Source organism: Siphateles boraxobius, unplaced genomic scaffold (assembly GCF_051911475.1).
Source record: "Siphateles boraxobius isolate OS27281-9 unplaced genomic scaffold, OSU_SipBor_1 111, whole genome shotgun sequence".
Lineage (NCBI taxonomy): Eukaryota > Metazoa > Chordata > Actinopteri > Cypriniformes > Leuciscidae > Siphateles > Siphateles boraxobius.
The window spans coordinates 1-17,000 of NW_027508713.1; the positions used below are offsets into that span (position 1 = coordinate 1).

The window sequence follows — 17,000 nt, forward strand, 5'->3', positions numbered from 1 at the left end:
GGACTGGTTTACGATTTAGGGGACAGAAGTAGCGTGATACATACAAGGACTCCGTCACACATACTGAAACAATGATAATGGGGAACTGGCTGAGTGCAATGATCAGTGATAAGGAACAGAGTGCAATGATGAGACAAAGGATCGTGGGAAATGTAGTTCATAAGCGAAGGACACCGTGGGAAAGGAGGACATCTAGTGGACATCAGAGGAACACAAACCCAACACTGTGACAGCAAAATAATTAATCTTTAACGTTTGTTATTTTGAGTAGAAATCATCACTCATACAACATTAATTCTCATCTTCTCCGGTTTATTTGTGTTCAAATACATACAATATACAGCATCCGCCAGGGCTATTAGTCCAATGGTGCGCATATTTGGAGAAATAATGATAAATTATCACATGCTGGTAAAATATTTCGTCATACAGAATAACATTTCTATTCATTTTCCACTAAAGTGTAATATTAATAAATTAAATTGTGTAGTTTGAGGCTACTTGTTGTGCTAATGCAAAAATAATTTACATTTAAAGTTCCAAGGAAAGTTTTTTATTGTTTGTTTTATAACAAGACTTAAGATAATAGGTGGATTATTCATGTATAATAGGATCTGAGAGGTTTAGATGGTCAAGCATAATGCCAGAATACAGGCTATAATGGAAGAATAAGGATAAAAGAATAATGAAGATTAAGTCTCTTACCGGCAGAGGTGTGAAAGATCGGTCGATTTAAATGAAAATAACATGAATGGGGCCAGTTCTCCTCACCAGACATTAGTCAGAGACTGTAAATGGGTGTTTACAGGGCAATAACATATTTAAATAAGAATCTTATTAGCCTTCTCTAAAAGTCTCTCTTGAAATGGTCTCACAATAGGCTTCATAACATGCATAATTTTAGAGATACCATCCTCAGATTTGAAATGAAGCATGGCCACAATTGTGGATACACTTTAGTTGTGGTTATAAGTTGCAATCCTAAATTCACATAATATTTTTATACATTTAATAAATATATTCTTAATATTATTTGTTTTTATGTTTGAGCTTATCTCAATATTAATAACAGTCTGGTTAATTTTGAGTCTTGAAATCTAAACTCTCAAGGTTTGGCTTTCTAAATATATGTTGGTTATGTGTCTATTCAGAATGACTTATGAGCAGCGACCTTTTTATTTTGGGTATGTCATGTATGCATCACTTGCCAAAATTGGGGCTGACTAGTGTTAAGTCATTTTTGAAAATGATGAAAAATGTGAAAAAAGTAAAATTAGAGGAGTATTTTCCAGACAGTTCATTGAGAAGGTAAAGATTTTTAGAAGTGAAAGTTGTTTCACTAATCAAGAGGTTTACCGTCTTCAGTCAGGCCGGCCCATTGAAAACAGCCAGAATGGATACATTTATGCATCTTTTATGGTTTTATTATTTCTGTTGCTCTCTTTTTTTATCCTTTATGGGGGAAATAAATCTTGCTTCCTTGAATGTTAACGGAGCAAGGGATTTTAAGAAGAGAGCTCAAGTTTTTGAATTAATGAAACTTAAGAAAATTGATGTGTTGTTTGTACAAGAGACACATACTGATGTATCAAATGCTGTAGAATGGGTAAAAGAATTTGATGGATTAGTGATTTTAAGCCATCATACCTCATTGAGTGGCAGAGTTGCGGTGTTATTTTCTGTGAATGAAAGGAAGTTTGCTGAAGATCAAAGCTGTATTTGAAAATAGTTATTGTGTTTTTGTCTGTGTATACGCTCCAACTATGGCATTGGAAAGAATTATTTTTTTGAACACTTTGGATGATGTTTTAAATGATTGTAATAATGATGTTTTTTTTTAATATTAGGAGGGGATTTTAATTGTACTGAAAATGTCATGGATCAGAATCATGTTGAACCACACATACAATCAAGAAAGAGGCTAATTCAAATGAAAGAAATTCATAGCATAAATAATACCATGGAGAAATGTCCATGGTACACAGAGACAGTTGGGCTCACACTCATGATAATCAGTTATCGCTGACAAGGCTTGATAGATTTTATGGTTTTAAGCACCAATTAAGTATGTTTAGAGAATGTTCAATCAGTCCGGTTTGTTTTTCCGATCTCAGCTTGATAAAATGTGTTGTAGCAAAAAGTTTTGTGAAATCAAAAAGTGCTTATTGGCATTTTAACAATAATTTATTATGTGACACTTTTTTTAGAGACGTTTTTAAAGAGTTCTGGACACATGCTAAAGCTATGACATTGTCTTTCTTAACATTGCAGCTGTGGTGGGATTTTGTGAAAATACAAATCAAACAATTGTGTCAACAATATACTCACAATGCCACAAGAGACATAAATAGCTAAATGAGTGTGTTAGAAGAAGAGCTGATGAAGCTACAAGAGCTTGCAGAGTCCTCTAAAGATGCCACGTAAATAGAGCACATAAAAAAGAAAAAGAATTTGCTAACTGATATGCTAGCTGGTACAACACAAGGTGCTATCATTAGATCCCGTTTCCAAAGTGCAGGATTAATGGACGCTCCTTCAAAATTATTTTTCAGTTTAGAAAAAAAGAATGGTTAGAAAAAGTTTATTCATGCCTTGCAGTCTGATAAAGGGATTTTGTTGGCAAATCCCTCAGATATTAGAAAAAGTGCTGTACATTTTTATAAAGATTTGTACAAAAGTGACATTTCTGAAGAACAAGATGGTAATTTGGATTATTTTAGAAAATTTACCACAGATAACTAATGATGCAAATGAGGAAATTAGTAAAACTTTAAATTTGGTTGAGCTTGAAAATGCCCTTAAAAAATGGAAAATGGAAAAGCACCAGGTATTGATGCCATTACAACTGAATTGTATAAATCCTTTTGGTTAGAAATGGGTCCAGAATTAGTAACAGTTTTTAATGAGAGTCTGGTAAATGGACAACTACCAAGAAGCTGCCGGAGAGCAATTATTACTTTATTACAGAGATTTAAATTACATCAAAAATTGGAGACCAGTAAGTTTATTATGTAATGACTATAAAATATTGTCTAAAGCTTTAGCAATCAGATTGGGGGAAGTTTTTGAATCTACTGTTCATCCAGATCAGTCTTATTGCGTACCAGGAAGAAAAATCTTTGATAATTGTTTTTTTACTAGAGACATTTTAGACTGTGGAAACATTTTTGACGTAGATTTTGGCATGATATCAATCAATCAAGAGAAGGCTTTCGACAGAGTCGAGCATATTTGTTTATGGAGTGTTTTAAAAGCCTTTGGTTTTAGTTCAGATTTTATTGAAATGATTAAAATGATGTCTTGTGGCATTGAGAGTATATTAAAGATTAATGGTGACTTATGCTCTCCGTTTAGTGTGTACAGGGGTGTCAGACAAGGCTGATGTGTGGACTGTATGCCAAATTGTGCTAATGTTTTTAAGTTATCCGTGTATGCTGATGACGCCATTGTCATAATTAGTGAACCCAATGATGTCAATGTGATGTTGAAGATTTTAGATGATTTTAAAACTCTTTAGGTTAACTGGAAAAAAAGTGAAGCCATATTAGTTGGAAAACGGCCAAAAGGTGAACCAAGAGTTCCTGATGGTTTAAAATGGACAAGAGATGGTTTTAAATATCTAGGAGTCTTTGTAGGAAATGTAAATGTTGTAAAAAAATAATTTTGAAGGCACTGTTGAAAAGGTCAAAGGGCGACTGGATAAGTGGAGGTTTTTACTCCCTAAAATTACCTATAAAGGAAGAATTGTGATCATAAATAATCTGGTTGCCTCTGTACTTTTGTATCGCCTAGCCTGTATAGATCCCCCAGTAGATGTACTGATGAAAATCCAGTCAATGTTAATAGATTTTTTCTGGGACAGAATGCACTGGGTATCAAAAAGTGTTTTGTATCTACCAAAAGACGAAGGAGGACTCGGTTTGATACACTTGCAGAGCAGAACGGCTGCATTTCGTCTGCAATACGTACAGAGACTTTTAAAGTGCTCTTCAGAGTCCAGTTGGACGGGATGCCTGTGCGATTCTCCGGAATATTGAAGGGCTAGGATTGGACAAAACTTTACTCTGGTAGTCTCTCAAAGATTAAAACTATCTAATTCTCCAGTTTGTTATCGTAACTTATTTAAAGTCTGGTCTCTGTTTAAGAAAAGTAGGGAAAGCAATATCGCTTCTCTGTTTTGGTTACTTCAGGAACCGTTGGTCTGTGGTTCACGTTTGGACTTATCACGTGAGTTTTCTTTTGCCATACCAGAAAGGACTTTGTGTAATGCCAAGTTGACAGTAATTGATCATCTACATCAAATAGCGGGATCTGCTTTTAAGAATGTGACCGCGATTGCTGAGCATTTAGGACTCAAATCATGCTGTACAATAGCAAAAGCACTTGAAAAATGGAGATCGGCTCTTACTGAGAAAGAGACAGAACTGTTGGATCATTACTCAAAGGGGTTAATAAACCCTTATTGCAAAGCCCCTTTTCTGAAGTTGGGTATTTCTTGTATTGGGTATTTTTTGTAAAGAAGTAATGATTGTGGGTTCAAATGTTGTACTTGGGAAAGAATTGTACAAGGTTTGTGTAAAAGCTTTTAATAAGAAATCTTTAGACAACAAGTGTGATACACCATGGTGAAATATACTTAATCTTCCTGTCGATGAAAATCCAGCATGGAGAGCCTTGTATAAGTCACCATTAGTCAAACTGGGGATTTACAGTGGAGAGTGTTACATGGTGCTATTGCAGTAAATGCTTTTGTTTCCTTGATAAATTCTGAAGTGACTGAAGGTTGCCCTTTTTGTTTGGAAAAATAGACTATTTGTCATGCATTTATGCACTGTTTGAGGTTAAAACCTTTATTTGATATTTTGAAAAAACCTTTTGCTTCTTTTGATGTGGATTTCTCAATGAAAATTGTTACTTGTGGGTTTAAATATGTGAAAAAATTCCATCATATGTGTCAATTGTTAAATTTCTTGTTGGGTCAGGCAAAATGGCGGTTTATACCACAAGAAAAAATTTAGCAAAATGTTTGTAACAATTTTTGTAAAATTGGTAAAATCTAGGATTTTGATTGATTATCATTATTATATATTAATGCATGATCTTTTATCCTTTGAGGTAATATGGTGTTTAAATAAGGTCCTTTGTGAAATTGTTGAAGAAGAGTTGATGTTTTTTCTTTTCTCTCTCTCTCTCTCTCTCTCTCTCTCTCTCTCTCTCTCTCTCTCTCTCTCTCTCTCTCTCTCTCTCTCTCTTTCTCTCTCTCTCTCTCTCTCTCTCTCTCTCTCAGGGGAAGTGGGCATCTCTGACACATTCAGCTCTTCATGTTAAACATGTAACCAGGAAAGAAACACTCAAAACACATCTGAACACACATCGAGAGCTTCAGAAGAACTGAATCTACTAACAACAGAGAAGATCATTTAATAAGAGAGAAGAATGAAGATCATCTGGACTTTCACTCTGATGATGATTCCTGGTAAGAATCTGAACTCTGAGTAAATCACGAAAAATTAAAGCATTTGATGAGGATCGTCTTTAAATTCAGTTCATATTGTTGAATTTATGAAAATTGAAAGTTCATGTCTGTTCATTCTCATGTATTAGTGTTGTAATGCTGGTTTGTTGTAGGTGTCATGAGCTCCATCAGTGTGACAGGATATTCAGGAGGAGGAGTCACGATCACATGCAGATATGATGAAGAATATAAAGGAAATGAAAAGTATTTTTGTAAAGGACAGTGGTCAGTCTGCACAGACAAAATCAGGACTGATATTAAACATAAATGGGTTAATGATGGAAGATTCTCTCTGTATGACGACAAAAGATCATCAGTCTTCACTGTGACCATCAGAGATCTGAGAGAAGAGGATTCTGGGACGTATTACTGTGCAGTTGATAGAACAGGAATAGATCCCCACACTGAAGTGAATCTGAAGGTTTTAACAGGTGAGAAACTGAGATCCTCAAACCCATGAAGATCTCCACAACATCACGATACTAAACACTGACTGAAATCACTGACGTTCACATGTGAAACTCAGAAAATACGTGTTTGTTATTAAATGAAGATGAAGTATCATTACTGATTTTTTTTACATTAATCTGGACATTAAGACGGGTTAGCTGATTTCAGTCATTTCTGCATTATTTGACAGGATTCATGAATATATCTGGTGATTGTAACATTGCTGCACTTTATTTGTATCTTAAACAGATGATTGTTGTGTGAAGAGCATCAGTCTATCAGCTTCTGCTGGAGGATCTGTGAACATCAGCTGCAAATACCCACAATCCCACAGTCGTGATGTGAAGTTTCTGTGCTGGAGATCTGGAGCTGATCTCTGTGCTAAAGAGACGTCTGTGAAGGAGAGCAGAAGATGGAGGGATGAGGGAAAGATCCAGCTGTATGATGACAGAGAACAGCAGCTCCTGACGGGAAGCATCAGTCATGTGACTGAAGAAGATTCAGAATACTGGTGTGGAGTCCAGTCTGATCAAGGACACAAGATCTTCATCACACGAGTCCTGATCATTACAGGTACAGATGATTTTCTCAGTGATGTGTGTGTTGCATCATGTTGCTTGACTGTGGAAACAGAATGAAGAACCAGGCTAAATCTGTTCTTGTAGATTTGCACACAGGATTATTTTAATGTAGAAGTAACATGCTGTCTGATAAAAAAAGTCACAAACCACAGTTACAAAAGAGGAAGTGTTGTTACAAAATGAGCTGCAGTTAGTATTACTTCAGTCTCTGCAGTTAAACAAGTTCTGCTAATGCACTGTTCACGTGTTTGTGATCATTTTATTCGTCATGTCATTCTTTATGTGTATAATGTAATTAGTTCATTTGAAGCATCTGTTGATGTTCAGATGTTTTTGTCCTGTTCTGGTACATTCATATTCTCATTTCCTACCGTTCGGGGAAACCCTGTTATAGATTGTGTTGTAGATATAGATCAGGGACGCTCAATCCTGTTCCTGGAGATCTGCAGAGTTCTGATACAACCCTGATCACACACACACACACACACACACACACACACACACACACACACACACACACACACACACACACACACACACACACACACACACACACACACACACACACACACACACACACCTGTCTGCAATGATTGTGCTTCTGCTGATCTTCATTAGCTGGTTCAGTTGTGTTTGATCAGGGTTGAAGCTGAACTTTGCAGAAAGGTAGATCTCTGGGATCAGGATTGGAGATGAAGGTACTGAAGAGTCTACATGTCATTTTCTTGGGAAGAGCTACAGCAGTGTGTGAACTCAGGAACTGGACAAAGTGTAAAAGTTTGTGTGGTCATTTGGTCTTACAACAGAGTTTAGTGTTGCAGTAAAACTGTTTTACTTTAGTAGTGTTGTAATTTTAGTGCAGTTTTAAGCATTAATGTTAGTCCACTTTACCACACTTGCACCACAGTTAAAACTGAAGGGTGGGTACGGATAAGAAAATGGTAATTTTACCCTTCATTTGTGCTGATTTGTTTTATTCACCATGATAAACATATGTGTTTATTTATAAGTTCCTAGAGCTTAAATAAACTGCTTGCGGTTGTGTCTTCTGTGCGTCTGTGCATCCCAAAACATTAATTATGGGTAGAGGAATTACATCAGTAACCATTAAAAGACATGATCAAGATCTGTGTCTGGGGCAAAAGAAAGAAAGAAAGAAAGAAAGAAAGAAAGAAAGAAAGAAAGAAAGAAAGAAAGAAAGAAAGAAAGAAAGAAAGAAAGAAAGAAAGAAAGAAAGAAAGAAAGAAAAAGAATCCTTTTGAAAAACAGTTTAGTTATCCCTCCATTTTATCATTTTTTAGATACAGACGTTCTAAAAACGACATCGTCATCATCATCATCATCATCATCATCGGCTTCTGTTTTCATAACTTCTACATCAGTGTCTCCTGACATGTCAACAGGTGCCCTTGTGCTGAAATATAAACATACAATCTAATATTTATATCAAAGGAATTCTCTTATTATTATCTCTAGTTTTTTTCAGGCTCTTCTCTGATCGTTCCTCTGGTTCTGGTTCTTCTGGTTCTGATAATCGCTGGACTCTTATTACTGTTTCTCTGTAAGAAGTATCAGTCTCAAGGTAAAACTCCTTCCTAACTACATTAGATATAGAAACTCTCCATTTATACTGAGATTAAAACAAAGATTTGTTTGTCCAATTTGAATCGGTCACCACCTATTGGCTACAAATACAAAATGCAGATATTTGATGAGGTTTTAAATAACATTTACAAAATATATAATTGTTCAAATGTTATAATGCATGCTGTCATTAATTAAAGGACGCTTGTTTTTGGCAGGCGGTGATTCGTCGTGTCAGACTGGACCAGGAAAACATGAAGTTGTGAGTCCAGTTACTGTATAACATGTTTAATTAAATGTCTAATGCCTTCCACCCTGATGATATTCAGAGCTGTAAATAATTTCTCTGTCTCTCCTCAGGTTTCTCACACTGGTTGGGATTATGAGGACATTAAAGACACTCACAAACAATTACCCAAAAAGCCCTCTGATTCTTCTAACACTGTTTATGCCACTGCTCAATTACCCACAAGCCCCTCTGTTTCTTCTAACTGTGTTTACGCTACAGTTGAGAAAGCCACTGGTGACTCTCAGTGCTGCATCACTTCTGCTGAGGATCTGAATTACGCAGTGGTGAATTTCCACAAGAAATCTGACTGTCCTGACAGTGTCAGTATCAGGAATAATCAGGATTACAGTGAATATGCTGCTGTCAATCATCTCAGTGCTTGACAAGTCACAGCACAGAATATAAATGAGCTGAATGTTTTTTTTTATCACTTTGTCTTTGGCATTAAGTTTCCATGTTTGATATTTTTATTACTAATACTAATAGGTCATGTACGCCCCCGAGCCAGAGCTTGCTGACATGCCGGAGTAAACACTTATTGATCTGGATACCCTAGTATGGACTCCCACCCCTGGGCTCTCTCCTTCCTCGCCGGTCACACCCGGCTTGGCTTGTTGTAAACTCTGGTTTCCTGGCCCTTCCTCTTCCGCTGATGCAGTCCAGTCTCGTAGCACCGCCTCCTCTGCTGGTCCCGTCCAGTTCCCAGGCTCTGCCTCCATCACTTGTTCCTCCTAGTTCCGTGGCTATGCCTCCTTTCCTGGTTCTGTCTGGCTTCCTGGCTGCACCCCATCCATCCCTCCATCTTCACTGTGGTCCCTCTTCCTTAAGACTCCGCCTTGGTCTGTCCCTGGCTCCACCACAGGCTTCTGGGCCTGTGGCTTGCCTGATTTCTCCATTCCTTCTTCTCCACCCGGATCCTCCATCCCTCTGTCTCCACCTCGGTCCTCATATCCACCGGGTCCCCCTCGGCCCTCATATCCACTGGCTCCACCTCGGTCCTCATATCCACCGGCTCCACCTCAGCCCTCATATACAAAGCTCCACCTTGGCCCTCCATTCCAGTGGCATCAACATGATCCTCCATCCCTCTGTCTTCACCTCAGCCCTCATATCCACCGGCTCCACCTTGGCCCTCCATTCCAGTGGCATCAACATGATCCTCCATCCCTCTGGCTCCACCTCGGTCCTCATATCCACTGGCTCCACCTTGGCCCTCATATCCACCGGCTCCACCTCGGTCCTCATATCCACTGGCTCCATCTCGGCCCTCATATCCACTGGCTCTACCTCGGTCCTCATATCCACCGGCTCCAACTCAGCCCTCATATCCACCGGCTCCACCTTGGCCCTCCATTCCAGTGGCATCAACATGATCCTCCATCCCTCTGGCTCCACCTCGGTCCTCATATCCACCGGCTCCACCTCGGTCCTCATATCCACCGGCTCAATCTTGGCCCTCCGTTCCAGTGGCATCAACGTGATTCTCCAACCCCTGGCTCCGAATTGCTTCTCACCTGTTTCAAGTTTATCTAATCATTATCATGTGCATTTATACTCCTGTTTTTGTTCTGTTAACGGTCAGGCATGGCCTTGCTGCATTTCTGTTTGCTGGTGTTACGCCAAATTCTGTGCCAATTGATTTCTGTGACCGCAATAGGCACAGTTGTGATGGTAGGGCTTAGAGTTAGGGTGACAACAGCACCTTGAAATATTTTCTATCTTTTGGTGACCTACTGTAGAGACAGTCATGCTGGTATAAACCAGTTTTCACTATTCCGTTTGCAACTGGTTCAAAATGCTGCAGCTCGCTTCTTAATGGGGAAGAAAAAATGTGAGCATATCACCCCTATTTTGTCACATTTGCATTGTCTACCGGTCAAATACAGAATTAAGTACAATGTTTTAACTTTTGTATTTAAAGCCTTGCAAGGTCTGGCTCCAGTTTATATCCCAGACCTTATTTGTCCATACTCTCCCCGAAGATCTCTTAGATCATCCTCTGACAAATTATTAACCATCCCACTGTCTCGCTTGAAATCTAAAGGTGACAGAGCCTTTTCCGTATTTGGTCCTAAGCTGTGGAATTTGTTACCTTAATTTGTTAGGTTAACTTCTTCCTTATATGCATTTAAGTCATCTTTGAAAACGTATATTTTTTTCTAAGGCCTATTCATAATTGTGGACATGTCGAATATTTATACTAGGCATTTTTGTATGACTGTTAATTTTATTGTGTTTTTGTGAAGCACCTTGGTCAGTAGCAATGTTGTTTTAAGGTGCTATATAAATAAAAGGGACCTTGACCTACTATTGTCACAGAATTTGGTCTAACACCAGAACCGTTGGAATTGTCTTGTTTATTTAATAAAACTGCTGCAGTATAGATCCTCATCTCTACTCGTCCCTGCTTAAACATAAGACCTTTAGTGTAGCAGAAAATGTTAGAGATATTCTGACAATTATAGGAAGAGAGAAAGTCAAAAACAAAAGTTTTTTTGTCAAATTCTTCTATAGAAGATTTTGTTGGGAAATGTTTTACCAGAGATAAAGAGCAAAGACTGAGGAGAAAGAACAGCTTTGCTATCACTCTGCTGATGATTCCTGGAAAGAATCTCAGGCTCATCAGTGATCTTCATTTCTGAGGTTTTGGTTTTGCTCATAATTGGTATTCCGATGTTTCTAGTGGCTGTACGAAAGACTAAACAGACTTCATATCTTGGGTATTTTCAATTAGTTCATACTAATGCTGAATGACAGTCTACAAGAGATTCAGATTCATCACATACATTTTAGTGTGTTGAAGTTGAAAATAAAAATCATCATCGCCCTCTATTGGCCTCCACTAGACAGACATGAGTGGATTTACGTAATTCCAGTGAAATCTGAGGGAGCTAATGAGCTACCAGTCTTGCTTCCCAAAGGTTGAACTCTCAATTTTTCTCTTTTACTTAAGCTATTAAAGATAGGGTAGGGAATTTTTCGTTGTGGCTAGCAATAGCAAGTTAGCTTTGAAAGCATTAAATCCCACCCTCCCTTCAGAGCGTTTTTGAAAGCCACACCTTCTTGAAAAGAAATGAATGCACATACCAAAATTTGCAAAGCATCACGAGACAAGAGACGGCGTTAAACTACCTCATGTCCCAAAGCACATAACATGACAATGATAATGAACAAAAATAACTTGACCTGTACCACCTGACTGCTGCAGATTCATTTCGCCCTTGAGTGTTGCCATTGAAACTTAGTTATGGCGTGAACGCATCATAAGCTGGTTGTTTTGGTTCAGGAGGAACTGCTGTTTCGTTTGCGCTGCTCTGTGACTGACTGACTTCTATCTAACTCTGCATAGCATGAAAAACGCTGATGAGGTGATGTCTGCGCGAGCTGCTGTGCTGAGGTATGAAAATACATAGGTTGACAGGCAGGTAGATATTGTACTTTTTATGCAGCTTGGACAAACATTTTATGGTCCTACACCTTCCACTTAGGATATATATGCATACAAATACATTTACATGTCTTAAAGGGACAATGTGTAGTTTTTTATGTATTTTATTATCTAAAATCAATATTTTTATTCATAAATATGTCCTCAATGGTGTACAAATACCTCTGCCAATTATCTGACTTATCCTCGTAATCTTAAACGAAGAATGTATTATCTTTATATACATGTGACGGGTAGGTCCACGGAGGCTTCCATGTCGTTCCGCCATCTTGAAAAACTATAATAGCAGAGAGGGTCAAAAAGTACTAGGCCTACGCGTTTCCACAACGAGTTTTCGTTCAGAGCCAGCGTCACGTAACTGAAAGCAGCAGAAACGGAGGAGCAGAGCAGTGAGAGGCGCTTGTCACTGCCCTGGCAAGTTTAAAAGGCTGCACTGTTATTTTTAATGGCGGACCATACATATGCCGAGCCACAGGAGAAGAAATCCTCGCTGCCAAAAAATTCCAAAATTGAACGTAAAAGGAAACGTGACCGGAGATTACAAAAAACAAGAGTCAATGTCGGAATCGCTTTTTCCAGGTGGAAAGAGCTAATGCAGGAGAAAGATTTCAAAAGAGACGCTGAAGTCCTGCTTTCTCCTCGACAGGAAGGCTACGTCAATATTACAGTCTTAATTACATGCTTTATTTCATTGCTTGGTTGTGTACTTTATTATATAGACAGTAGAACATTTATAGTTAAAAGTTAAACAGGCTCTTTGATGAATAGCAGCTACTGAGTAAAGTAGAGAAGGCGCTAAAAACAAGGTCTGAAGTTTACTTTTTGTAACCTTGAAATTCGATAAGAATATATTTTAATAAAGCATATGATTGTTCTTGCATTGTTTGTCATAGCTTTTTGGTACATAACAGCTACCGTAGATGCAACACGCATTTGAAAAAGCGAGGCGCTGGACAGCACAACTCGTTTAAATGCAAAATAAAATTTCACTGCTAGATGGGAGAAATTCCTACACACTGGCCCTCATTTATCATTCTTGCGTAGAAACAGGCGTATATGTTGGCGTAAGATTATGCTTACACTCCTCTCTCCGCCTGATTTATGAAGCTGTGCGTACCTTTGAAATCCAGGTGTACGCAATACCTGCCCTTGATAAATGCCGCGGCTGAAAACGATCGTCATTAGAAGAACACACCCTATATATTCAAATCTCCGCTTCCCCCACGCCCTCATTTTACGCCATGGACACACGGAAGACGGCACAGAAGAGAAACTTCTCCGACGTGGAGCCGAAATGACCTATCACAATGCATTATTTTACAGCACGTCTTTTGAAACAATTAGCATTCAATTTCGAATCACGTCACATGTATTTGGGTGTACAATAGTGATGATGATGATGTGATGTGGAGTACTATTCATTCACATTAATAATTGCATGACAATTTGTAATATTCTTCTTATTATTATGATTTTTATTATTAATGACGCTTATTGTTATTTAGAAGAAGAACGTCGTTATTATTATTTGTATTATTATTATTATTTAAAAGAACAAGAATGTATTTTTTATTATTTTGTCAGTCTGAATTATTTTTTGGTCATTGAAAGCCTTTCATTACCGAACCCAGTCCGTGCGCACTTGCCGGGCCTAACCATGAAACGTCAGGGTAAAGCGCACAGGCTCGCAACTGAAGGAATACATATGCTTACAAATCAAATGCTTTGGTAAAGTCTCACAAAATTAAACATTGAAGTCCATGTTGCACAAAAATAAACACTGAAGTTTATAATTACTATGTTGTTGTTGTTGTTTTTTACAGTGGGTCATAATACATCATATCTTTTAGTTTGTCAGTGGGTTTTGTGGTGTTAGGAATAGTTTTTCTGCGCATTTCCGCACTAACTCAATACGTGTGTACACCACCTCCTGAGCTGGCGTAGGATTTGAGTGTGCCGTACCCCAACGTCTATATTGATACATCTCAAAGTCACCGTGGTTTTGGGTGTACGCCAGGTGTACGCTGGAAATTTGGTGTACGCACTTTTGATAAATGAGGGCCAATGTCCCTTTAACTTTATGATTGCTATCAGGATGTGAAAGGCTTTCAACCAGCATAACATAACAAAAACAAAAAAGTCTGGAACAAATCGCCTACTCTGCCTTTAAAGGTGCAGTGTGTCATTTTTAGCGGCATCTAGTGGTGAAGTTACGAATTGCAACCAACAAAAGTTACGGTGGCCGACAGGAAATTATGTCATCGTCTGAGACAGCAGAGAGTAGCCAGTTCAGCAATGAGGTTTCTTAAAAAGGATAAAATAAAATAAAAATTGTTTACTTAATTATTCAGTAAAACTATATGTTATTGCGAATACTATTGTTATTGTTCATCATTGTGTCAGTGTTTTATTCGCTGAACTAAGCTTGCTTCCTTGCACGAAGAGCAACATAGTAACGAAATGCGTTTGTCCGTTTAGGGCCACTGTAGAAACATGTCGACACAATATGTCGACCTCCATAGAAGGGGGAGCCCGCGGTTATGGAGATATAAATGTCTCATTCTAAGGTAATACAAACATAACGGTTCATTATGCAAACACCACTGAAAACATAGTTATGGATCTTTGTGGCGAACAGGACGGCCGAGGGACGTGAGAGAACGGCGCGAGGCCGGTGGTGCGATTGCTAATGAGCAACACCTGTGAAGCACACCGGTCTCGCATCTCTCACGGAGGAGCGGAAGCATAAAGGAAGAGCGACGACGTTGATGATCGAGAGAGGAACAGGCCTGTATTTTAGTTGAGTTTTGGTTTTTGTGTTTTATTTTAGCCAGCAGTCGTCCGCGAGGGGCTGCTGGCGGTATTTTAGTTTGTTTATTTTATTTTAAATAAAGTATATTTTGATTGTTAGCCGGTTCCCGCCTCCTTCTTCCCGGAACATTGTTACACTGGTGCCGAAACCCGGGGAGAGGGAGGAACAGGCCTGTATTTTAGTTGAGTTTGGGTTTTTATATTTGTGTTTTATTTTAGCCAGCAGTCGTCCGCGAGGGCCTGCTGGCCGTTATGTTTATTTTGGGTAAGCCAGCAGTCGTCCACGAGGGGCTGCTGGCGGTATTTTAGTTTGTTTGTTTTATTTTAAATAAAGTATATTTTGATTGTTCGCCGGTTCCCGCCTCCTTCTTCCCGGAACATTGTTACAATCTTATATTGCATTTCTGTCAATAGATCCTCAGAAATATTACACAATGCACCTTTAATTAGTCTGTGTTTAGCCACCCACTTAAACTGCAGGCATAGAAATATCCAAAATTATCATCCACTAAATTCATGATCTGCATGAAAACTTCAGCCAGATGGCGCTCAGTGTTTAAATTAGTCATGAGTCAAAGGAGATCTATCTATATGATGTCATACTATAAACAAACATCCCGTGACTGAACTCAACTCACAATGAAGATCCTCCTCATCTTCTTCACTTTCTCCCTGATCTCAGGTCAGAGCTTTTCTCTTTCATCACTGCAGTAATGATGCTGTTTTCTGTTCATTAGGTTTGTAGATTGCAAGTTGGTGTATGTGTAGTGTAAAATGTATGTATATGTAAGTCCTTTTTTACTACTACCCGGGTAGTGTGTGTATAAAGTAACAGCTTAGCTGTAATTGAAAAGTATCCCACGATGCAAACGGGTCCGGGTTGAACGCAGTTGGTCCTTCACCAAATCACAGTCTGGCTCGCCACAGCTCACAGTTGATCACGGCACAGGATGGAATCAGGGAACATAAAAACAATCTACACAAAAAACATTTTACATTTAACATCTCGCAAGATTCACATATGCTTGTCATACAATAAAATCCTCATGAGTAAATTAAATTGCAAAAGCATCACTCACATGTTCCAACAGATGTAAGCTTAGTTTAACATCAGTACACATGAGCATACTAATTACACACAAATGAATCTGTTCAACACACACAGATTAATCATCTGCATTTCAAAAATACTCATCTCCTCCATATATATATATATATATATATATATATATATATATATATACAGGAACATCATAAAATAAATGTATCAAGAATTAAATCTATCAGTTTCCCCAATCTCCGTTTGTGTATTGAAATACAAAAATACTTTCAATAAACATCTTTTAAGTTTTTTTTTTCATTTACTATAACATAAATAAAATTTTCTGATCATTAATCAGTTAAAGCACATCAACTAAACATTTATTTAAACACAAAAACACACCGCAGAGTTCGCAGAGTAATGTTTCTCAATCAGCATCAAATGGAATTCCTATTGAAACCCATGAACATACTTCAACAATTTTCTATGAAAAGTTCAAACATCTTTTATAAGAATGGTAAATGGACTGCATTTATATATAGCGCTTTCACAGACCCAATGGCCACCAAAGCGCTTTACACACACACACACACACACACACACACACACACACACACACACACACACACACACACACACACACACACACACACACACGCACACTACGGTACTGCATATAACTAACAAAAGTGTAGAACAGTGTAAAACTGTAGCGGGTTACATGATGACAAGCAGAAACTCATCACTGTGAGAATTTCTGCTGTGACTCCAGATGATGGAGGAGTTTATTTATGTGGAGTTTGGATCAATGGATACTCATACAGTTACTTCATTATTAATACTGTTCATCTGCACATTATGGGTGAGTGGAACACACTATCAGTGTCATTTAGTATAAGTTCACATAGTCAGTGTCCTTCAGTATTTGCTAGATGTCACATTGTCACACAAACTGATGAAGACTGATTCAGTCAGATATTTGTGATTGACAGCTAAAGTGGGCGTGTCTAGAGCGACTGGCCAATCAGGAGGTCGTATGATGATCAAGTGTGAACATCCTCAATACAAAACCAAGCCAAAATACATCCGTAAAGAATCATTTTCACGGGACTTATTGCTTTTATAAATATCTGCTCAATTCACAAGTCTCATCTGTTCAAATAAACTGATTTATGATTTGTTGATTCATGTAATGTGTCATTGAAGATCACTTATCCAGCATCATAAGACATGTGTGAAGTGTAATTTAATGTTGATGAAACAGAAGATCATCAGGACAG

The 17,000-nt window shown here is 38.2% G+C and overlaps 1 protein-coding gene across 1 annotated transcript in view; it reads left to right on the forward strand.

The window, feature by feature from the left end:
* Positions 1-5,290: 5,290 nt before the first annotated feature.
* LOC143706686 (uncharacterized) overlaps positions 5,291-17,000 on the forward strand; it is a 33,502-nt gene continuing 21,792 nt past the window's right edge. The window contains exons 1-9 of the mRNA XM_077198908.1: positions 5,291-5,476; positions 5,629-5,946; positions 6,215-6,538; positions 7,848-7,949; positions 8,033-8,128; positions 8,349-8,392; positions 8,491-8,799; positions 8,976-9,896; positions 10,666-10,672. Coding sequence (XP_077055023.1) covers positions 5,437-5,476; positions 5,629-5,946; positions 6,215-6,538; positions 7,848-7,949; positions 8,033-8,128; positions 8,349-8,392; positions 8,491-8,799; positions 8,976-9,896; positions 10,666-10,672 — 2,161 coding nt within the window. The 5' untranslated portion in view covers positions 5,291-5,436. The remainder of the gene's footprint in view (positions 5,477-5,628; positions 5,947-6,214; positions 6,539-7,847; positions 7,950-8,032; positions 8,129-8,348; positions 8,393-8,490; positions 8,800-8,975; positions 9,897-10,665; positions 10,673-17,000) is intronic.